This window comes from Leucoraja erinacea, chromosome 29, assembly GCF_028641065.1.
Source record: "Leucoraja erinacea ecotype New England chromosome 29, Leri_hhj_1, whole genome shotgun sequence".
NCBI lineage: Eukaryota > Metazoa > Chordata > Chondrichthyes > Rajiformes > Rajidae > Leucoraja > Leucoraja erinaceus.
This window is the reverse complement of record NC_073405.1, coordinates 2,954,670-2,978,555: the sequence shown is the minus strand read 5'-3', so window position 1 is coordinate 2,978,555 and position 23,886 is coordinate 2,954,670. Positions and strand designations below refer to the sequence as shown.

At 46.1% G+C, this 23,886-nt stretch overlaps 2 protein-coding genes across 2 annotated transcripts; one reads left to right on the top strand and one right to left on the bottom strand.

The window, feature by feature from the left end:
- Positions 1–1,235: 1,235 nt before the first annotated feature.
- On the bottom strand, positions 1,236–2,362 carry LOC129710923 (uncharacterized). Its single transcript, XM_055658229.1, has 2 exons — positions 2,180–2,362; positions 1,236–2,129 (listed from the first exon to the last, which is right to left on the bottom strand). Exons 1-2 carry the CDS (start codon positions 2,360–2,362, stop codon positions 1,236–1,238), a joined length of 1,077 nt encoding a protein of 358 aa, XP_055514204.1.
- On the top strand, positions 2,232–20,513 carry LOC129710996 (acidic leucine-rich nuclear phosphoprotein 32 family member A-like). Its single transcript, XM_055658332.1, has 7 exons — positions 2,232–2,414; positions 10,282–10,431; positions 12,947–13,069; positions 14,288–14,504; positions 16,174–16,289; positions 17,172–17,214; positions 19,225–20,513. Exons 1-7 carry the CDS (start codon positions 2,361–2,363, stop codon positions 19,296–19,298), a joined length of 777 nt encoding a protein of 258 aa, XP_055514307.1. The 5' UTR covers positions 2,232–2,360; the 3' UTR covers positions 19,299–20,513.
- Positions 20,514–23,886: the final 3,373 nt, after the last annotated feature.

The following is a 23,886-nucleotide window of genomic DNA, read 5'->3' as shown; positions in this document are numbered from 1 at the left end:
TGGTTTGGGAACAGCTCCACCCAAGACCACAACAAATTGTCGAGACAGCCCAGCCATCACACAAACCAACCTCCCTTCCACTGACTCCATCTACACCTCACGCTGCCTCGGCAAGGACAGCAACATCATCAAGGACCAGTCTCACCCCGGTCACTCCCTCTTCTCCCCGCTCCCATCAGGCAAGAGGTACAGAAGTGTGAAAACGAACGCACACACCTCCAAATTCAGGGGCAGCTTCTTCCCAGCAGTCATCAGGCAACTGAACCATTCTCTCACCAACTAGAGAGCGGTCCTGACCTCCCAACCACCACATTGGAGACTCTCGGACTATCTTTAATCGGACTTTACTGGACTTTATCTTTCTATGTTTCTATGTTTATCTTGCACTAAACACTATTCATGTTATCCAGTATCTGTACACTGCATGCATAGTTCACATGTTCACCAGTTATAGGAGTAGAATTAGGCCATTTGGCCCATCGAGTCTATTCCACCATTCAATCGTGGCTGATCTTTGCCTCCTAATCCCATTTTCCTGCCTTCTCCCCATAACCCTTGACACCCGTTCTAATCAAAAATGTATCTATCTCTGACTTAAAAATATCCACTGACTTGGCCTCCACAGCCCTCTGTGGCAATGAGTTCCACAGATTAACTACCCTCTGACTAAAGAAGTTCCTCCTCACCTCCTTTCTAAAAGAGCGCCCTTTAATTCTGAGGCTGTGACCTCTGGTCCTAGACTCTCCCACCAGTGGAAACATCCTCTCCACAACCACTCTATCCATGCCTTTCATTATTCTGTAAGTTTCAATGAGATCCCCCTCAACCGTCTAAACTCCAGCACGTGACAATAAAGAACCAATGCACCATAATAAACTAAATTGTAACTCATTTTGTGTTCCACGACATAGCTTCACAATTTTCACATTAGTCTAAAATGCTAATTTCCAGCATTCAAGTATGTTTTTGCACAATTTCACAAGATTGCTCAGAGTGGAGGAACAAGGGACAATATTTGGGACAATGTGAGCTGCAGCCTGGTTGATGCTCTGGTTGTAGCTCCATGAAGGACAAGGCATGGAAGATGGGGGGCGCTGATGAGCTACTGGGACTCAACTTCACTGTGGCTCTTGCAATCCCGCACGGAGCCCGGTGGGCGGCGCTGGCGGGCGGCTCCAGGCTGCACTAACACGACTGGCCCGGTGGGCGGCGCTGGCGGGCGGCTCCAGGCTGCACTAACACGACTGGCCCGGTGGGCGGCGCTGGCGGGCGGCTCCAGGCTGCACTAACACGACTGGCCCGGTGGGCGGCGCTGGCGGGCGGCTCCAGGCTGCAGTAACACTAGCAGCCCGGGGGACGGCGCTGGTTTCGGACTCCCCACCTCGGGGCTGCAGTGGCGCTGTGAGCCCGCTGGGGCGGTGCCAGCGCTGGCGGGCTGCTCCCGGCTGCAGTGCCAGCAGGAGCCCAGTGGGGGAGCGCTGTCGGGCTGCAGTAACCAGCGGACGGCTCCAGGCTGCAGCAACACTGGGAGCCCGTGAGGGCGGCGCTGGTTTCGGCGTCCAGGCTGTCGCCGCAGTGATGCTCGGAGCCGAGCGGCGGCGCTGGTTTTGGCGTCTCTCATCGGGGCTGCAGTGCCTCTGGGAGCCGGCGGAGGAGGGCGGCGCTGGCGAGCGGCCCCGCACTAGGAACCCAGGGGTGCAGCGCTGGTTTGGGAGTCTCTCCGGGGCTGCAGTACCATGAGGAGCCCAGTGGGGCGGCGCTGGTTTGGGAGTCTCCCCGGGGCTGCAGTACCGGTGGGAGCCCAGTGGGGCGGCGCCGGCGGGGCTGCAGTACCAGTGGGAGCCCATGGGGCGGCGCTGGTTTGGGAGTCTCCCCGGGGCTGCAGTACCGGTGGGAGCCCCGTGGGGCGGCGCCGGCGGGGCTGCAGTACCGGTGGGAGCCCAGTGGGGCGGCGCCGGCGGGGCTGCAGTACCGGTGGGAGCCCAGTGGGGCGGCGCTGGTTTCGGAGTCTCCCCGGGGCTGCAGTACCAGTGGGAGCCCGTGGGGCGGCGCTGGTTTCGGAGTCTCCCCGGGGCTGCAGTACCAGTGGGAGCCCGTGGGGCGGCGCTGGTTTCGGAGTCTCCCCGGGGCTGCAGTACCAGTGGGAGCCCGTGGGGCGGCGCCGGCGGGGCTGCAGTACCAGTGGGAGCCCGTGGAGGAGCGCGGCGCCGGCGGCAACAGCAGCAGCAGCGCGGGTCGGAGGCGGCGGCATTTGGCGCGGGCGCACGGACGGGTGGTTGGCGCGGGCGGGCGAGGCGAGGCCGGGCTTTCCGATCCTTCCTTCCTTCCTCAATTCGGAGACAGCGATCCCCCTCGGCGCCATGGACATGAAGAAGAGGATTAACCTGGAGCTGAGAAACAGGACTCCAGCGGATGTGAGGCGGGGACGGGGGGGGACGGCGTGGCCGGGCCGGGCCGCCCTCAAACCTCCCGCCACCCGCGGGCAGCGACGGGCCCGCAACCCCCCCTTCCCCTTCCTCCCTCACCGCCCCCCCCACCCCCTCCCCCCCTCACCCCCCCCCTACCCACTTACACCCCCCCCTCCCTCACTCCCACCTTCCTTCCCCCTCCCTCACTCTCCATCACCCCCCTCCCTCACCTCTCATTCATCCGCGCACTCCCTCATCCTTCACCCCCCCCCTCATTCCTTCTCTCCCTCGTTTCCATCCCTCCCTCGTTTCTTTTCCCCCCCCCCCTCCCTCCCTCGTTCTTCCCCCCCCCTCCCTCGTTCTTTCCCCCCCCCCCTCCCTCGTTTCTTTCCCCCCCCCTCCCTCGTTCTTTCCCCCCCTCCCTCGTCTCCCCCCCCCCCCCCCCCCCCCCCCCCCCCCCCCCTATCCCCCCCCCTCCCTCCCCCTCCCCCCCCCCCCCTCCCCCCCCCCCCCCTCCCTCGTTCTTCCCCCCCCCTCCCTCGTTCTCCCCCCCCCCTCCCTCGTTCTTCTCTCCCCCCCCCTCCCTCGTTCTTCTTCCCCCCCCCCTCGTTCTCCCCCCCCCCCCCCCTTCCCCCCCTTCTTCTTCCCCCCCCCTCCCTCGTTCTTTCCCCCCCCCCCCTCCCTCGTTCTTTCTTCTTCCCCCCCCTCCCTCGTTCTTCTTCCTCCCCCCCTCCCCTCGTTCTTCCCCCCCCCCCCTCTTCTTCGTTCTTCCCCCCCCCTCCCTCGTTCTTCTCCCCCCCTCCCTCGTTCTTCCCCCCCCCCTCCCTCGTTCTCCCTCTTCTTCCCCCCCCCCCTCGTTCTTTCCCCCCCCTCCCTCCCTCGTTTCTTTCCCCCCCCCCCCCCCCCCCCCCTCCTCGTTCTTCCCCCCCCCCCCCCCCCTCGTTCTTCCCCCCCCCCCCCCCCCCCTCTCCCTCGTTCTTCCCCCCCCCCCCTCCCTCTCTTTCTTCCCCTCCCTCCCCTACCTGTCACATGTGTTGGCCGGCAGTGGGGTGGGGGTGGGGGGTGTTTGTGTGTCCTCCCTCCAGCCATTTATCTCCAGAGAGAGACGGGGAACTGCAAGTGCTGCTTCACCAAAAAAAGTCACAAACTGCTGTAGTTGCTCGGAGAGTTAGGCGGCTTCTTTGGAGGAGGGAATAGAGGGCAGATAGACCGGCGACCTATTGGGGTCCAGACCCTTCTTCACGCTGATGTCAAACTCCAGCGCACGCTGTGTAGGAAGGAACTGCAGATGATGGTTTACACTGAGAATACACAAAGTGCTGGAGTAACTCAGCGGGGTCAGACAGCATCTCTGAAGAAATGGATGGATGACATTGCAGGTCGAGAGAAGGGATCTGAAGAAGAGTCCCAACCTAAAACATCAGTTGGTGTACAAAATCATGAGAGGGATAGATCGAGTAGATGCACAGAGTCTCTTGCCCAGAGTAGGTGAATCGAGGACCAGAAGACATAAGTTCAACGTGAAGAAGAAAGATTTAATAGGATTCTGAGGAGTAACTTATTCACACAAAGGGTAGTGGGTGTATGGAACAAGATGCCAGAGGAGGTAGTTGAAGCTGGGACTATCCCAACCTTTAAGAAACAGTTAGGCAGGTACATGGATAGGACAGGTTTAGAGGGATATGGTCCAAGCGCAGGCACGAGGGACTAGTGTAGCTGGGACATGTTGGCCGGTGTGGGCAAGTTGGTCTGAAGGGCCTGTATCGTTCTACCCTTTTTTCTCCCAAGATGCTTCCTGACCCAATGAGTTTCTCCAGCACTTTGTGTCTATTCCTCCTGAACCTGCAGTTCCCTGTCTCTGTACAGTTTGGTTTATTATCATGTGTACCGAGCTACAGTGAAAAGCTTTTACTCTCCAGCACTTACTTCACTGGCAAGCCATTGCAAGTTTAAACTACAAGATTCCTGCATTCTCCGTCTCCAGTGCACCTAATCAATTAGATATAACTTTGCTCAATTATTTGTTTAGCTCGCTTTAGTTTTTTCCCCCCTGTATTACTATGGATTTTTATTGAATTCTGTTGTTTCTTTTTTTTTTGCCCTAACTGTTTTTAAATACACCTGTTGGAAATCTATTATTTTAACATTCTCAAATTTCTAATTCTGCCTGACCCGCTTAGTTACTCCAGCACTTTGCATTTTGTTTTTAATTAACTTATTGCATTTAAAATGCCCTCGAGTCACAGGAAGATCGAACCTGTTAATTTGTGTGGTTTAGGAGGCATTCATAAATTCATTAGTTTAAAGAGCTGAATTAAGCCATTCGGCCCATCAAGTCTACTCCACCATTCAATCGTGGCTGGTCTATCTTTCCCTCTCAACCACATTCTCCTACCTTCTCCCTATAATCCCTGATATACCAAGATTCACAGTCTTTTGCATCAGGCTTAAAGGGAAGATAGATACAAAATGCTGGAGTGACTGTAGGACAGACAGCATCTCTGGAGAGAAGGAATGGGTGACATTTTGGGCCCTGTCTGAAGAATGGTCTCAACCCAAACCGTCACCCATTCCTTCTGTCCAGAGATGCTGCCAGTCCCACTGAGTTACTCCAGCATTTAGTGTCTATCTTTGGTGTAATCCAGCATCTTCAGTTCCTCCTACATATCAGGATTAAAGTGGGTGGGTTTGGGATTGTCGCTAAGTGTATGTATAAAGTAATGTAAAATGTAAAACGCTTGTCGTATAAAGATGCAGAAGTTGTATTTGTTGCTCTTTTAAAACTCGTTAAGATGATGTAAACCAACAAAACTGCCACCTTGTATATTAACTGCAATATTTCCCATATATTAAGATTATATTTTGTGATTATCTCAATGTATGGTGAAGCTGGTTCAGGAGATAAAATGGCTTTTGCTTGTGATGAAAGTACTTGTTGTTCCCCATAGAGATTCATCAAACATGATATAAGTACATGAGACAGTGGGAGCACTGGGTGACCATTCAGTCCCCCCCCCCCCCCCCCCCCCCCCCCCCCCCCCCCTTGGACATATCTACCCCGTAGCCCTGTTTTAAACTCTTTCCTTTAAATATCCGCAGCGAATTAGCCTCCACGCTCCTCTGTGTTGCCCTCTGTAAAGAGTTGTTCCTACACACCTGATTTTTAAATGGCCGTCCCATAATCTTGCAACTGTCCCCTCGTTCAAGGTGCTCCAGTGAGTGAAAACCTCTCATTGTGTACTCTGTCATGCACCTTTAGTGTTTTACATGTTCAAAAAAAATCACCTCTCGTCTTATTCCAAAGAATATAATTTAATTTATTTAGCTGTGTCTGATAGGACCACCCTCTCCTCCCTGGTATTAATCTAGCCAGTCTCTTTCAGACTCTCACCTATCCCTTCTTAAATGAACGGATCAAAATTGGGCATAGTAATGTGCAGGAAGTAGCTGCAGATGCTGGTGAAAGTCAGCGGGACAGGCAGCATCTCTGGAGAAAAAGAATGGGAGACTTCTTCAGGGTCTGAAGGAGGGTCGCGCCCCAAAATGTCACCCACTCCTTCTCTGCAGAGATGCTGCCTGTCTTGCTAAGTTACTCCAGCATTTTGTGTCTAAAATGGAGCAGTGTGGCCTTGCCTCTCTCCCTTACATAATTGAAGTTTCTAAACTCCAACCCATCACCTGATAAGACAGCCACAATAGGACATTTTCTTTTCTAACCATTTGCTGCACCTGATTGATTGATTAATCCCGTATTTTGCTAATCTTCAATGGGAGATAATATTCCACTGTTATATTATACTTACTGAAAATACATAATCACATACTTTCCCACATCAAGCTGCATTTGCTGAAATGTTAAAGAGGGAACTGCAGATGCTGGAGAATCGAAGGTTACACAGAAAAGCTGGAGAAACTCAGCGGGTGCAGCAGCATCTATGGAGCGAAGGAAATAGGCAACGTTTCGGGCCGAAACCCTTCTTCAGACAAATGTTGCCCACTTGTTTAACCCATCTCTATCCAGTTGCAAAGTCCTGACATCTTCTACATTTTTAATCTGCCCTCTTACTTGTTTTCATGTCATTTGCAAACTTGGATGCCCTGCACCCCACCCCCTCCTCCCCCCACCAACATTAATATAAATGATAAAGAATTGAGGGCCAAGAACTGAACCTTGGAACAGTCGCAACAGTTGCATGCTTCCAGTCTGAAAGAGGCCTGTTTATTCAAATTATTTTCTACGGGAAAAACCAGTTTGTTTACTATTCAAAAAGGAGAGAGTGCTTGAGTAACTTCGCGGGCAGGCAGCATGAGAACATGGGTGGATGAAGTTTTGGGTCGAGACTCTTCTTCAGACCAATTGTGAAGGGGAACAAAGCTGGGAGGAGAGGCAGGGCAGTGTTTAGATGCGCACACAAGTGGGGTGGGGGGGGGGGGGGGGGATGTTGATAAGCAGATGGATGAAATACTAACCTATTATCATGATTCAGAGTAAGATCAAGGCTGGGACATCCTCTGGTTTGCTGAGGATTTGTGCAGACACTCGAAGAATCTTTACTTGGAAACCTAAACTCTGGGAACATGGGTTTGTACAGTACCTGATAGTCTGTGCTTCAGGACGCATGAAAGTTACTGAAGTAGCTTTAAGGTGTGGCCACTGTATAAATGCATAATCACAGCAACTAATTTACAAACATGCAGCTTCCAGACGCTAAAGTGGCAATGATAAAATAATCAGTTTTAATTATGCTGATTAAGGGATTAACATTGGCAAGGATGTTGAGGATAATTCCTTCAAAAGCATTGAGACACAAGGAATTGCAGATTCTGGAATCATGAGCAAAAAACAAAGTGCTGGAGGAACTCAGCAGGTCAGGCAGCATCTGTGGGGGGAAATGGACAGAAGACATTTTGGTTTGATTCTGGCTTGTTGGAATAGAGGAAGAGCCTGGCAAGTGATAGGTGGATCTTGGTGAAGGGGTCGATTAAGAGATGGGTAGAGTGTGTGACAAAAGCTAGAGGTTAAAAGGAAACAAATGGGCATCAGATGAGGAAAGGAGTGAAATGTAAAGCTGGGGGGGGGGGGGGATACAGTCACCCTGCTCCTTTCTCCTCTTTCACACACATCTCCTATTTTGCCCTCTTATCTCCCATACTAAATTGCACATTTTCCTTTTATTCCCCCTCTTTCCTATAACAAACCCCTTTGTCTCCTTTTCACCTCACTTACTCCACTGATTAGCCAATCACCTCCCCAAAGAACTTAATCTCTGGAGTGCTTGCATCAACCTCGCCTATCTCTTCTGCACACTATGGAAGTGAGCTTCTATCAGTAAAGCAGTCCAGGTGCGCTGTTAACATCAATGAAAATACTTTGGCTCAATGCTGCCTTGGAACTGTTGATAACAGACAGGAGATATTTAAACAGCCGGCCGGCTCTTTAAAAACTTGCTCAAACTGGTGCTTTATTGTCAGGTGTTACCAAGTACAGTGAAATTCTATTTTTGCAAATCGGTTCTTTGAGTTTATAATTACTTGTGTGAACTTGGAGTAAGAATAGGTCACTGAGTGCTATTCTGGCATTTGCCTATAACCTCAAACATGGGCTCCAGTCCACACATGGTCACCTTTTGCCTCGTGTCTGTCACTACAGGTTGTAAAAGTGCTTCGTTGTCAGGGGCACCTTAATGCAAGTGAAGCTTCTTTTCACTTGGAAGAAGATCAAAGATCCTATCCTATTATTCCAAGAACGCACAGTTCTGTCCTGAGCAATGTATTCCCCACAAACAACTAGGATCATCGTTGGGTGTGAAGCTGCTCTCATTTTCATTTCTTGGCGGTACGGTAAATGGCGCGAAATCTGAGGGCGCATTCATTATCACATCTGACCACATTACAGATGGGTTTGCCTTCTTCTTCTATGTAGTGTTTTTTTGCGGTTGGCAAACAACTTTTTTGGTGCATTACCGCCGCCAACTGGCATGGAGATGGGTTTGCCATCTTATCTGACTCCAGTTACACCAGTGGAAGCCTTTGCAGCTCAGTGCTATTGAGCCAGGGTCAATGATCAAGTATTGCGGCAATCATCGTATTGGGTTTGACCCCTCAAAGTCAAAAGTACTTTTGCAGGATAGCTTGCAAGATTATGACTATTTTGTTGCAATTGCCCTGTGTTTACAGCTCCATGAAAACTGTTTAACCATATAACAATTACAGCACGGAAACAGGCCATCTCGGCCCTACAAGTCCATGCCGAACAAATATATTTGTTTATATCATTTAAAATGTCAGAATGACCGGTTCATAGAACATAGCTCAGATGTCTCAGATATGCAAAGTAGATGATGGACCGAATGGCTTGATTCCTCGTATAACTTATGAGATATCATGGGACTTGTCTCTAAGACTTCAGTCTTAATCCAGGCTGAGCTGCTGTTGCCAATAATGTTGCTCTGCCTTAGTTGTACATTTGTCCCCATTTCCAATTTATAACTAAAACCTCCTCCTCCTCACATTACTGAAAACATGCTTTATTCTCAATAGTGGCCACTACAGACCACAACATATTTTAAATTTGAAAATGTTAAGCTTTTGCATCTTTGAGGCCACAATTACCAGCAGGAGTCAATAGTGCAAAACCTAAAAGAAGTGGCCAATGATAAAGCTGGGTACAAAATGTTAAAATAAAATCAAAGATTTGGAGACCACAGCAGTGCAATCTTGAGCAGGAGTATTTTGTATAATTTGTATATTTTGTATAATCTGCAGAGATTAAGGTAAATGCATGAATGGGGTTGTCATGGTCAGATGCAGAATATGCATATGAAAATGTAACGGCCCCAAAGCAGCTACTTCAATTTAGCCTCCAAACCTGAAACTAAGAGATGTGATTCCTATTTATAGTGGAGTAGAAAAAGTAATGCCCTGTGATTTAGCATATGGTAGACATAAAATGTAGAGTGACTCAGCGGGTAAAGCAGCATCTATGGAGAGAAGGAATGGGCGACATTTCGGCTCGAGACCCTTCTTCATCTGAAGAACAGTCTCGACCCGAAACGTCGCCCACTCCTTCTCTCCATAGACACTGACTCACCCGCTGAGTTACTCCAGCATTTTGTGTCTACCTTGGATTTTACCAGCATCTGCAGTTCTTCCTTACACATTTAGCATAGTGTGATCTGCATTGATTAATGTCACTCTCTGTGACCCGCTTCCACAATGAGAATAAATACCTGTCCCCACAGACCAGAAGACCCAGTGTGCTGTGAACAATTTACCATCTGCCATTGGTAGCTCGCTTTGGTACTGTTGCCCCAAGCCAGGGACGTCTACCCTCAAACTTAAATCAGTTCACTTTAGTTTATTGTCACATGTACCGAGGTACCATGAACAGCTTTTGTTGTGTACCAGCTAGCCAGCAGAAAGACAATGCATGATTACAATCTAGCCATTCACAGTGTATAGATACATGATAAAGGAATAACATTTGGTGCAAGGTAAAGCCAGTAAATCCCAATCAAAGATAGTCCTCGATGAGGTAGATAATAGTTCAGGACTGCTCTCTGGTTCCGGTGGGTTGGTAATTCATAGTCATACATGGTGGAAACAGGCCCAACTTGCCCACACCGACCAACATGCTCCATCTACACTAATCCCACCTGCCTGCGTTTGGCCCATATCCTTCTAACCCTATCCATGTACCTGTCTACATGTTTCTTAAACATTGCGATATTACCTGCAAAATGGCCTAATTCTCAATTTTATTTTCAATTCTCAAGTATTTTCATCTTGTATGCCATACACACAGGTTAATTTGAGCATCGTGTGATTCTGCAATTCCTATAAATAATGTGTTACTTATGTTTTTGTTTTGCAGGTTAAAGAACTTGTTCTTGACAATTGCCGATCAAATGACAGCAAGTTTGAAGGACTGTCGGCAGCATTTGAGAGTTTAGAATTTCTCAGCATGATCAATGTAATGCTGACATCTGTATCAAACCTCCCAAGGTTGATTAAACTAAGAAAGGTAAGATTCTCAACTCTTCTTGGTTGCAGGTGATTATACCACAAAAAGTCAAAGTAGACAAAGCCAAAAATCCCTAAAATTGTGCCATGTTGTAAACGTGGTCCACAATCTGCGTGTACAGAAAACTTAGAATAAACCTACCTTATAGAAAACATGCCAGTGATAATAAATGTATGGAGTTAGGTTGTATTGCTGTTTTTCTGATTCTCAGCATTTACTATCATTAAAAGTTCAAGTTCGCATTTGTTGTCACTTAACCAATTAAGGTACAGTGAAATTTGAGTTACCATTGCCATACTAAGTGAAAAGAACACAATACACACATAAAATAAAGTTTAACATAAACATCCACCAGAACATTCCTCACTGTCATGGAAGGCAATAAAGTTCAGTCATCTTCCTCCCTTGTTCACCCGTGGTCATGGCCTTTGAACCCTCCGCAGTTCGCCGCTGCCGACGGTCCGATATTCAGACCCTCGCGTCGGGATGATCGAAAGTCCGACGTTGGGACAGATTGCAACACTCCGCGGCATGGAGTACCTGGGTCGGCCGCTTCTAACGGGAGACCGCGGATTCACGGTGTTAAAAGTCCACAAACCTCGCGATCCTCGGCAAAGGATCGCAGCTCCACGATGTTAAAGTTTGCGCCTGTGGCTTGAAGCTTCGGGTCATCTCCAGGAAAGGCCGCACCAATCAATTTGTTAGGCGTGCAGGGTTTGTAGGTTAATTGGGGGGGGGGGGGGGGGGACTGAAAAAAAGTTTGTCCCTATTCCCTCCCCTCGCATAAACTAACCTAGCAACATTGAAACGCACATTTAAAGCATACTTAGAATAATAAAAAAACAGAGAAGGGACGTGACAGACTGCTGTCAGCAACTTGGTTGAGATCTAAGTGCGACACAGTAGCGCAACGGTAGTGTTGCTGCCTCAGCGCCAGAGACCTGGGTTCAATCCTGACTCCGGGAGCTCCAGTTTCCTCCCACATTTCAAAGGCGTGCAGGTTTGTAGGTTAATTGGCTTCTGTAAATTGTCCCTAGTGTGCAGGATAGAACTAGTTTACAGGGAGATCACTGGTTAGTGCGGACTCGTTGGGGCCAAAGGGCCTGTTTCCACTCTGTATCTCTAAACTCAGCTATCGTAATATCCTGCAACATCTGTAACAATTCAAGCTAATTGGTCCAGACATTCACAATGCTAGACTATTTTGGAAGAAACTGTTCAATAATGTTTTTCCTCATACTAAAGTACCAGCCTGTTTGACCCACTGCGTCTATGCTGGGTCTCCAAACCGTTCATCTCTCCCTACTTATTTCCTGTAACCTAATTTCTCTTAAATATCCATTAATTCGCCATTTATCCTATCTTCTAATAATACCAGGGCAAATTACTGAGTCAATTAACCTAGTAATCATTGGCAATTGAGGGGGGAAACAAACACTTTTTGGTGGAAGGGAGGGTTGGATATATTCAAACGCAAGAAGAAGATGTTGCAGTGTGAACGTCACACAGACAACAACAGAAGTCAGGGTCTAACCCATGTGACAGTCTGGTGTACGACCCTGCAATATTTGTACAGTAGTTGGTGGTATTAACATGCTGTGTGATTTCATCTTTGACAACCAGTAATTACTGTGTCCTTTGTGATGTGTATAAGTATAAAAATTAATGACTTGGAGCTTTGGAAGACGATTAAAATGAATTTGAGCACCACTGTTTACAGCCATACACGATAATCTGTGAATTGTAAATTTCCCTTTCTGTTGTAAATTTTTTGTAAAATGGTAGTCAATTCATCTGCTACTTTAGAGCTGACATAGTTTAGTTTAGAGATACAGCGCGGAAACAGCGATCCTCACACAATAACACTAATCCGATATACACTAGGGACAATTTACAATTTTACCTAAGCTAATTAACCTACGAATGTGTACGTCTTTGAGTGAAGGAGGAACCGGAGATCCCAGAGAAAGTCCACGCAGGTTGCGGGGAGAACGTACAAACTCCGTACAGACTGAAGCCATAGTCAGGATGGATCCCAGGTCTCTGGCACTGTATGGCAGCAACTCTTATCATACTATCCTGTTATTATTTTACTCACATGGCAAAGATTTTCCATGTGGTCGTCACTATAATATGACTTTTCAAGCAAAACTCAAGTTAGCTTTTTGGTAAATTTGCTCTTCGTAGTGATTTCTAAATTCCTCAAACACATGGCAGTTATACCGTTAATTTGACACAACAGTTTCTAAATAGAATTGGCTATAGCCTTCATTTCTGCCCCAACTATATAAGGTACATATTTTCATTGTATTTTTGTTGGCTGCAATTATTTGGAGGTTCAAACGTCACGAGTACGCACCATCTACCCGTGGGCAGTATAAAAAAAATTCTTAATGTGGAGGTTTTCGTGAAACATGACTAATAATTTTGGCTTGCTGAATTGAAATGTGTAACAAAATAGTTTGACATAGAGTCACACTTGTCATTTGTAAAAGTGGGGTTTTTAATTTTTCAGCTTGAACTAAGCGATAACAGAATATCTGGAGGCCTTGACGTTCTGGCGGAAAGAACCCCAAGTCTTACACATTTAAACCTCAGTGGAAATAAAATCAAAGACATCAACACTTTGGAGCCCCTGGTAAGGAATTGGCAAATGATGAAGATTGAAGGGCAGAAACCCAGAGCAAGGTGTCATTTGGATGGCGATTATAGCTAATACTGTTCAGCACTTTGTATGTAGTTGCCACCGTCATTATAACAAAGCCTTGCCTCCGAGAAATAAGTGGATGATTTTTCCCAATAATGATCTGCTTCCTTGGAGAGTTGACATGGCAGGATGATTTAATTGTGCAAGAGTGATGGTTTTGAAGGTGCTGTCAATGTACAGTGTCTAATGCCTTGGAAATGTGCATCAACACTGCACCAGAATAATGGGCATCAATAACTATGCTCTTCAGGAGAGATTATGGCCATTAGAACGGCTAATGAAGATGATTAAATGAAAGTGTCTGAGATTTATGAAATCCCTCCTGTTTTGTTCAGTATTTGTTGCTATCATCCTCCAATTTGAGTGTATGTTGTGCCACATGGCACTTTATTAAGGTAGACAAAATACTGAAGTAACTCGACGTTTCGGTTCGAGACCCTTCCTCAGACTATCCCTTGCACTTTATTAATGTCTGTAGAACTCTACTTCTCTGGTTAGATGCTTTTGATAGTATATTGCTTTTAATATTATATATTTTTTTGCTTAGTTTAGAGATTCAGCGTAGAAACAGGCCCTTTGGCTCACTGAATCAGCTAGCAACCACACATACGCTAATTCTATCCTACACACTAGGGACAATTTACAGAAGTCAATTCATCTACAAACCTGCACATCTTAGGAGTGTGGGAGGAAACCAGAGACCCTGGAGGAAACCCACGTAGGTCACGGGGAAAACAGACAAACTCCACATGGACAGCACCTGTAGTGAGGATCGAACCCGGGTCCCTGGCGCTGTAAGGCAGCAACTCTATCGCTGCACCACCGTGCTGCCCAAAGGTTTTTAACTTTGAGCTTAGACGTCTTTTTAATTTGAGTTTTATTGGCATTTTTTTAAATATAGTATATAATAGTTGTGTTAAAGAAAAATCAAACCCATTTTCTGTCCATTTTCATTCAAATTTAAGATGTTTTTTGCAAAGTATTGTTTCTTCCAACACTTCTGAGAAATGTAATGAATCTAAAGAGGTTCAGCATTTTTAATGTACTTCTTTATCCCTGAGACATGCGTCAGAACAGCTAGGGGGAATATCTAGCATTGAATTGTAAAGGCATGACATGTTTCTCTGGAATTACTTTTCTTTCCGACAGAAGAAACTTCTGAATTTGAGGAGTCTCGACTTATTTAATTGTGAAGTGACCAATTTAAACGACTACCGAGACAGCATGTTCACGCTGCTGCCCCAGCTCACATACCTCGATGGGTACGACCAGGATGATCAGGAGGCACCTGATTCCGACGTAGAGGGTGATGGGGATGGTCTTGATGACGAGGAGGAGGAAGATGATGATGAGGAAAACGAGGAAGGTAGGTGTTTAGGAAAGAGCTGCAGATGCTGGTTTATACCGATGATAGACACAAAGTTCTAGTGTAAGTCAGCGGGTCAGGCGGCATCTCTGGAGAAAAGGGATGGGTGGCGTTATGGGTCAGATCTCTGTTTACACAGGAACTAATCAGGGAATGAGCAAAACTGCCTCAGAGGGCGGTGGAGGCCAGTTCTCTAGATACTTTCAAGAGAGAGCTAGATAGGGCTCTTAAAGATAACGGAGTCAGGAGATATGGGGAGAAGGCAGGAACGGGGTACTGATTGGGGATGATCACATTGATTGGTGGCGCTGGCTCGAAGGACCGAATGGCCTACTCCTGCACCTATTGTCTATTGTCCAAAACTCGTGACTCTTGGGGATTATAAATCGAGGCATAGAGTGAGAGGGCAAGAAAATTCTGACAAACCTTTGTAATATACTATTTTTATACTAAAATTGGAGTTGTATCTACCTGGTCACTTTGTGTTGGGACATTGTGTTGGTGAGGGTGATATAGATTGAGGAATTAGATTCCAGGAATGAGATTTTAATCATGGATTGTCTGGAGAAGTTGCCTATGTTCTAGTTGGAAAAATAAATTCAGTGAGGATCTGATAGAGGTACTGAAAATCCAAACGATAACTCGGTATTTTAATTTAGAGATATAGCGAGGAAACAGGCCCTTCGGCCCACTGAGCCCACGCCGACCAGCGGACCCCGCACACTAACACTATCCCACACGCTAAGGACAATTTACAATTTTACTGAAGCCAATTACCATACAAACCTGCACGTCTTTGGAGTGTGGGTGGAAAGCAAAGATTCTGGAGGGAAATCCACACAAGTCACGGGGAGAACGTACAAACTCCATACAGACAGCACCCACAGTCGGGATCAAACCCGGGTCTCTGGTGCTGTGAGGCAACAACTCTACCGCTGTGTTGCCCGACACAGAGAGACACTGTTCCCATGGGTAGCATGGTTAGGAAAGAGGGCGTGGACTCGTTATATTTGGCAAAGAACCAAAGTGACTGAAGCAAGAACTAGATTTACAGGCTAGCTAGCTCGGACCTGGAATGCACTTCCAGGTGTGTAGATTGAATTAAGACATTCAGAATGGAATTGAATGCTGCTCGCTTTAGACCAAGCAAATTGTAAATTGTCCCTAGTGTTTGCAGGATAGTGTTAGTATGCGGGGATCACTGGTCGGCACGGACTACGTGGGCCGAAGGGCCTGTTTCCGCAATGTATCTCTAAACTGAACTAAAATACGTCCCACTAACAAACATATTCTCAATTTGTTCAAGAAAATGTGACTTGTTTAGTTTCATTTGCCATCAGGATGCACACAGATACTTCAATATTTTTCTTTTTTGAACTATTTAATGCTAAAATTAGCATCATTGTAAAATCGGTTTTATTGGCTTTTTGATTTTTGTCTATTATCCTTCTGTTGGCCTTTCGCCTGTTTTTTTTTAAGCACACATTTGGATTCTAAATTAAATGCAGTTGTTTTTGCTTTTTTCCGCTTCATTTTCTAGGAGCCAGTACTTGGCCGTTTTTCCAGGTAAGTACTGGCTTTGCCTGTGATTTTTCGTACAATCACTGGTATTATCAATAGTAGTTAATGATCTGCCCTGATTTAATTTGCTAACATTGAAACCTTGCAGTGGAAGAGGAGGATGAGGATGATGATGAAGAGGGGGAGTTTGATGCCTTGGACGAGGAGGACGAAGATGAACTAGATGGTGAAGATGATGACGAGGATGAGGACGACAGTGAGGATGTAAGTACAGTTTAGTTTAGTTTAGTTTAGAGATATAGCGCAGAAACAGGCCCGACCAGCGATACCCGCACATATACACTACCTCACACTCACTACATTTATACCAAGCCAACTAACCTGCAAACCTGAGGTTTTGGAAAAAAGCTGGAGAAACTCAGCGGGTGCAGCAGCATCTATGGAGCGAAGGTACAAAATAGGCACGTTTCGGGCCAAAACCCTTCTTCAGACCGGGTTGATCCATATTGGGGGGCTTCGGGGACAAGGAAATCGTCATTGTTTTAAGGAGATGGAAATAAAGCTGTTTGGGGGATGGGAGGAGACTGAAGCGGGACTGAGTTTTTTTTGAGGAGACAGGAGGACTAGGATGACAAAATTGAAGGAGAGATTCGATGTTCATGCCCCCACGATGCAGACTCCCCAAACGGAATATGAGGTGCTGTTCCTCCAATTTCCGGTGCTGCTCGCTGTGGCCATGGAGGAGACCCAGGACAGAGAGGTCGGAGACGGAGTGGGAGGGGGAGTTGAAGTGCTGAGCCACCGGGAGGTCAGCTTGGTTATTGCGGACCGAGCGGGGGTGTTCGGCGAAACGATCGCCCAACCTCTGCTTGGTCTCACCGATATAGATCTGTTAACCTGCAAACCTGTACGCCTTTGGAGTGTGGGAGGAAACTGGAGCTCACGGAGCAGGTCAACATGGAGAAGGTACAAAGTCCACACGGATTTTAGTTGGGTGGAAGTCCATTGACATTCTGACCGGGTTGTCATCCCATATTGGGTAGCTTCGGCAAAGGAAATCGTCATTGTTTTAATTCCTTGATGGAAATATATGCTGCTTTTTGTTATAATTGACCCTGAAGAGTAAAATGTTTTTTTTTTCTCTAGGAGGATGAGGATGAAAAATCTGAAGATGAAGAAGAATCCAAACGTAAGCTACACAACATGTTTGGTTTAGACTTAATCAATGAACAATGTGCCTCTGCCTGCAGCTTAAGTTGTCTATCCTAAACTTTGATGGCCATATTGAACGTGGGCTGGTCTTAATGTCTAGGTTTATCATTGTCACGTGTAGTGAGGTACAGTGCAAAGCTTTGTTTTACGTGCTATCACATGAGATAACACTCTACATAAACACAATCAAGTCAATCTCAAGTACAATAGATAGAGCAAAGGGGAAGATACAGAGTGCAGAATGTAGTTCTCAGCATTGTAGCGCATCAGTGGCATGGACAAAGTCCCATGTCCGCAGTAGGGTAAAGATGAATTGGACGATACCCTAGCTTATGGACGGACCGTTCAGAAACTAGTTAACAGCTAGAGGGGAAGAAGCTGTTCCTGAGCCAGTCAATCTGTGCTTTCAAGCGACTGTATCTCATGCTCGATGGGAGTGGGTTGAAAAAAGGATGCTGTAAGCAGTACATTTTTGGCTGCAGTGTGGTTGCCGTGTTACTACTTTAAACCCTGATCCCACACTCTGCCACCAACCTTTTAAGACAAGCATTACTCTCCTGGGCTTGTTCATTTTTTCTTCCTATTTTCTTGAGACAGAATTAGGTCTTTCAACACATTGAATCTATACCAATTCTTAGACCATTCCTATCACTTCCATTTAGTGCCTGAATACCATTTTTGCTCACCTCCTCCCCCCCCCGCATAATTCCACTATCTGTCGCTCTATGTTGCCTGCCACCATCACCACGTTTTTGGAGATGATTGTCAGATTTCCCACTCGTTCTTTCCTTTAGAATTTAGAGATATAGACAGTGGGAACAGGCCCTTCGGCCCACCGAGTCCGCGCCAACCAGCGATTACACATACATTAGCACTATCCTACACACTGGGGATAGTTTGCAGGAGCCAATTAGCCTACAAACCTGTATGTCTTTGGAATGTGGGAGGAAACCGGAGCACCCGGAGAAAACCCACGAGGTCACGTGGAGAACGTACAAACTCCATACTGACAGCACCCGTAGCCAGGCTCGAGCCCGTGTCTCTGGCGCTGTGGGGCAACAACTCTACCACTGCGCCACCGTGCCCCTCTTGTGCTGTCATCATTTAAAAAGGAGCATATCGCCTTATATGCAGGTTTCCAATATCATCTCCAAATGTGACCATAGAGGGAGTACAGAGAAGGTTCACCAGGCTGATTCCTGGGATGTCAGGACTTTCATATGACGAAAGACTGGATAGACTCGGCTTGTACTCGCTAGAATTTAGAAGATTGAGGGGAGATGTTATAGAAACTTACAAAATTCTTAAGGGATTGGACAGGCTCGATGCAGGAAGATTGTTCCCGATGTTGGGGAAGTCCAGAACAAGGGGTCACAGTTTAAGGATAAAGGGGAAATCCTTTAGGACCGAGATGAGATAAAAAAATTTCACACACAGAGTGGTGAATCTCTTGAACTCTCTGCCACAGAAGGTAGTTGAGGCCAGTTCATTGGCTATATTAAGAGGGAGTTAGATGTGGCCCTTGTGGCTAAAGGGATCAGGGGGTATGGAGAGAAGGCAGGTACAGGATACTGAGTTGGATGATCAGCCACGATCATATTGAATGGCGGTGCAGGCTCGAAGGGCCGAATGGCCTACTCCTGCACCTATTTTCTATGTAAGTATTTAAAGATAATTTTCCTCATTCATATCTGCTATTCTAACCATGTCTGTGAAGCCAATGTTTTGTGCATTGCAAGACGGCAATTGTTTAACCCAAGCTATCGTCTCAATATGTTTGGAGAAAAAGAATATGTGATGTTTCAGGTCGAGACCCTTCTTCAGTTCAGAAGAAGGGTCTCGACTCAAAATGTCACCGATTCCTTTTCTCCAGTGATCCTGCCTGACCTGCTGAGTTACTCCAGCTTTTAGTGCCTATCTTTGGTTTAAATTAGCATCTGCAGTTCCTTCCCACACGTCCTAATATGTTTGAATGTTGCCTTCACAGAGGCAGTCCAAGGCCAGAAACGGAAGAGGACCCCAGAGGATGACGGAGAAGAAGATACTGAGGATGATGAATGAACTCAGTAGACGTATAGACTGTGACTGTGGTTGATATTCACATCAAGTGACATTCCTCTGAGACAGTATCTGTAGCTATGGTGATGTGTACAAATGAAATATACATTTCATAAGTTATTCTGTTTAAAAAGTGCATTTATAACTAATGATCACATTTCTGACAAGTTGGATACACTATCTGGATTGCTGGAAGTCTGGAATGTTGCCTTAGGCTGGTCAGAGTTGCCACTGTGGAACCAAAGTTATACAACAAAAACTTAGGTAGTCGTCAATTCCCCCTTTGTAGTAAGAATCACGTTTCAATCCCAGATGACAAGCCAATGTTTATAGCTGTGGAGTCCTCCACCAACTCGCCCCCCTCCCCTCCCCTCCCCGGTTGCACTTTCTTTGAATATTTTTTTCCGCCCCCACCCATGGATTGATATTCCAAAGAGTGACAGTGACGATCGAGTCGCTGGCAATGTCGCACATCGTCATTAAGTGCAAGTGCTTCCATTCCTTTGCCATAGCAGAATGCGGTGACGTCAACATTAGAACAAGCAGGCTGATTCGCCCGAATGATTCTTGTGGTTACTCTCACAAAGGCCTGTCTTGAGCCCTTTGCATTCAAATTAGAATTTGCCTCTACTGTGCCTTATAGTGTCGTTGATAGAACGGACAGTTTTTTTTTTGTTATATGTGATTAGGATTACCGAGCTGATGCTGTACTAACGTCTTAGGAAGTACGATAGGACAGACTGAGCAATCTGTCAGAAATGTCTTTTTTTTTTTTAAATGCCAGTGTCCACTATTGACTACTTATTGTTTTAGCATTTCCATAGCAACAGAACTGACACAAGAACTGAGAGCAGAACTCTCTTTTAGGAAGCTGTCTTTTTTTTTTCAGAAATCTTGAGTATACGAAACAAGATTCACAATTGAGGTATATTTTCTAGTTGAGGCTATGGGAGACTTGGTGACGCCCTAACCTTTGAGGCAGAGTTCTAGCCACTTCTGTTGGCGTTCTACTGCTGGACGGAGGTCAAACCCGATCCATTAGAAACGTCAACATGATTGTCTAGAACCAGAGACACCTTGCAATAGTTTACCAGTTTTTCTGAAAAAAGGTTGTTCAGTTTTGAAGTACAAATGCAAAAAAAAAAACCTTATAAAGAGGAAAGTAAATGGCTTTCAAATATTTGTATAAACTCGGTCAACAGTCTCTTTGTATTATAACAGTATATTATGGAATTAGTTCTAGATACCCATTACAAAATGGATATTTATAAACTCTGGGACTTTTTTAAAGAAAACTAAATGTTGAGATTAGAAACTAGGTAATTTGTTACTTTTTATTTTTAGTGTGGTGTGAATTTTTTAGAGCCAAAATAAATTTGAATATAAATTTTCAGTGTAGTAACTTTACAAATGTATTAAACTTTCAAATGTTGCTGTTCAGGTTATTTCTGTACAGAAAATAAGTTCAGAAGACCTATTTCATGTTAATGTATCTAGTTTTGTTATAAATTTTCAAAATAAATGGGTTTTTAATAAAAAATAGTTTTTAGTTGTGGCTGTCTTCTGAAGGAGGCACGAGCAACAAGTTACGTTCAACATATTCGAAGATAGACAACGATGCTGGAGAAACTCAGCGGGTGAGGCAGCATCTGGAAGGGTCTCGACCCGAAACGTCACCTATTCCTACGCTCCATAGATGCTGCCTCACCCGCTGAGTTCCTCCAGCATTTTTGCCTACCTTCGATTGTTCCAGCATCTGCAGTTCCTTCTTAAACATTTCAACATGTTCAATATATGTACAACCTAATCAATGTAAGGTACTCTGCCCCTGCCCCACCCCAGTCATCCTGCCAGTTCAATATATCTCTTCGTTACCACCTCTTCGACAGCCAACAATGGTCCATTGTGGGCTCGACCTTTCCTTGGTCGTGGGTGCAGGCTCTGATTTGTTCTGAACATTTTCTCCCCCGACTCTCAGTCTGAAGAGGGGGTTTCGATCCGAAAAGTCACCCCATTCCTTGTCTCCGGAAATGATGCCAGTCCCCGCTGAGTTATCCCAGCATTTTGTGTCTTCTAGTCAATGCAGGTACTGGAAATGCAATGAACATTTCAGAAATCGGACTTTGGCCTTTTAATTCGACCCGGGTCTCTGGCACTGTGAAGCAGCAGCTCTGCCACCGTGCTGCTCCAAGTTCTAATTTGGGTGTGAACCATACCACTGTTGTTGGCGAAATTACGGATGGTTAGGGATTAGCGTGCAGGAGAGATGTAGAACATCTGGTTAAGTGGTGCCACAACCACCATTTCCTGCTCACCATTAACAAAACCACGGAACTGAATGGTGATTTCAGGTAGGGGATGTCACGGGTCCAGGTGTCAGTTTTCATTGGTTCAGCAGTGCAGAGAGTAACAAATTTCAAGTTGCCTGGAGTTAAAATTTTGGATGATCTGTCCTGGTCCCAGCACCCAGGTGTCGTGACGGTAGTGACCTTACTTAGAAGTTTTCAGAGATTCGGTGCGTCATTGAACACTCCCAACAAATATCCGCAGATGCATCGTAGTAACTATCCTGGCACTTTGCATCATGGCCTGGTACGGCAATTCCAATACGCAACCACGTAGGAGGCTGCAGAGAATGGTGGACTCGACCAAGTCGATCACAGGCATAGACACACCACCATTGAGTGGCTTCAGCCTGAAGAAAGGTTCCGACCCGAAACGTTACAAACGAAACAATGTATTCAAGAGAGAGTTAGAGACAGCTCTTGGGACTAACTGAGTCGAGGGATATGGGGAGAAAGCAGGAACGGGGCACTGATTTTGGATTGATGATCAGCCATAATCGGTGCTGGCTTGAATGGCATACATCTGCACCTATTTTCTATGTTGCTTATTCCTTTTCTCCAGAGATACTGCCTGGCCCACTGAGTTACTCCAGCATTTTCTGTCTATGGCATAAACTAGTTCCTGCCAAACTTTTCACTGTATTCCGTACATGTGACTTAGCTAAACTAACACTGCTTGTTGCAATCTCAGTAGGTCTGGTAGAGCCTCTTTCACACGTCCCTGTCCAGTTCCCCAGGCACCTCCACGTCAAGCAACAACTGTTTACTATTGTATGTTGACTGGGTGATTACTTTGTGGAGTCCTTCTGCTAAATCATAGATACATAGACTATAGGTGCAGGAGTAGGCCATTCGGCCCTTCGAGCCAGCCGCCATTCAATGTGATCATGGCTGATCATCCAAAATCAGTACCCCGTTCCTGCCTTCTCCCCATATCCCTTGATTCCGCTAGCCCAAAGAGCTCTATCTTACTCTTTTGAATGCATCCAGTGAATCGACCACCACTGCCTTCTGAGGCAAAGAATTCCACAGATTCACAACTCTCTGGGTGAAAGTGTTTATCCTCATCTCAGTTCAAAATGGCCGACCCCTTATTCTTAAACTGTGTGGCCCCTGGTTCTGGACTCCCCCAACATGGGGAACATGTTTCCTGCAACTAGTGTGTTCAATCCCTTAATCATTTTACATGTTTCTATAAGATCCCTTCAAATCCTTCTAATATCCAGTGAATACAAGCCCACTCGCTCCATTCTTTCATCATATGACAGTCCCGCCATCCCAGAAATTAACCTGGTGCACCTGCGCTTCACCCCCTCAATAACAAGAATGTTCTTCCTCAAATTTGAGATTGAGTCACCTGTCACTGATCCCACTCTGCCTTCTTTCACCTCCAATCATGATAACCTTGTCATCAATTCCAAATGTCCTCAACTCTAATTCCTTCCTCGAATCCCCTAACATTTGTCCTTCATGACACTTCTTCAAACCACCTAAGAGAGACACAAAATGCTGGAGTAACTCAGTGGGCCAGGCAGCATCTCTGGAGAGAAGGAAGGGGTGCACCACCTTCTGATCCAGCTTTTGACCATATCTCCATACATAGCGTAGTGTCAAATGTTACCTGTCTGAAGCCCTTTGGGGCATTTTGCTGCATTATATGCATTCTATAACCATGTTTTTGCTGCCACCTGTACATAGCAGTAACTGACAAGATTTTGTTTCAGAGATATATATTCTTAACAAATATCAAATCAAAGCACCTACCCATTCGTCTATGTGAATATATAGCTAATGGGATTAATTTTGTGTACAAAGTTCCTGATGGCACATTTATCTTGCATCTCTATTTGATATCATAGAGTCTTACAGTATGGAAACAGGCCCTGCGGCCTAACTTGCCCACATCGGCCAACAAGTCCCATCTACACTAGTCCCGCGTGCCTGCGTTTGGCCCATATCCCTCTAAACCTGTCCTATCCATGTATCTGTCTAAATTTTCTTAAACGTTGCGATAGTCCCTGCCTCAACTACCACCCATGGCAACTTGTTCCATACACCCGCCCACTCTGCGTGAAAATGTTATCCCTGGGATTCCTATTAAACCTTTCCCCCCCCTCACCTTAAACCTATGCCCTCTGGTTCTCGATTCCCCAACTCTGGGCAAGAGACTCTGTGCCTCCACCCGATCTATTCCTCTTGTGATTTTATACACGTTTTGTGTCAATATAATTTCTTAATCAGCAAGA

Bases quoted from the DNA above. Each gene is read 5' to 3' on its own strand.
- LOC129710923 (XM_055658229.1), bottom strand. From the start codon at position 2,362: ATGGCGCCGAGGGGGATCGCTGTCTCCGAATTGAGGAAGGAAGGAAGG. The intron at 2,130-2,179 runs GTACTGCAGCCC...CTGGTACTGCAG, and splicing joins TCCTCCACGGGCTCCCACTG to CCCCGGGGAGACTCCGAAAC.
- LOC129710996 (XM_055658332.1), top strand. From the start codon at position 2,361: ATGGACATGAAGAAGAGGATTAACCTGGAGCTGAGAAACAGGACTCCA. The intron at 10,432-12,946 runs GTAAGATTCTCA...TTAATTTTTCAG, and splicing joins GGTTGATTAAACTAAGAAAG to CTTGAACTAAGCGATAACAG. The intron at 16,290-17,171 runs GTAAGTACAGTT...TTTTTTCTCTAG, and splicing joins ATGAGGACGACAGTGAGGAT to GAGGATGAGGATGAAAAATC.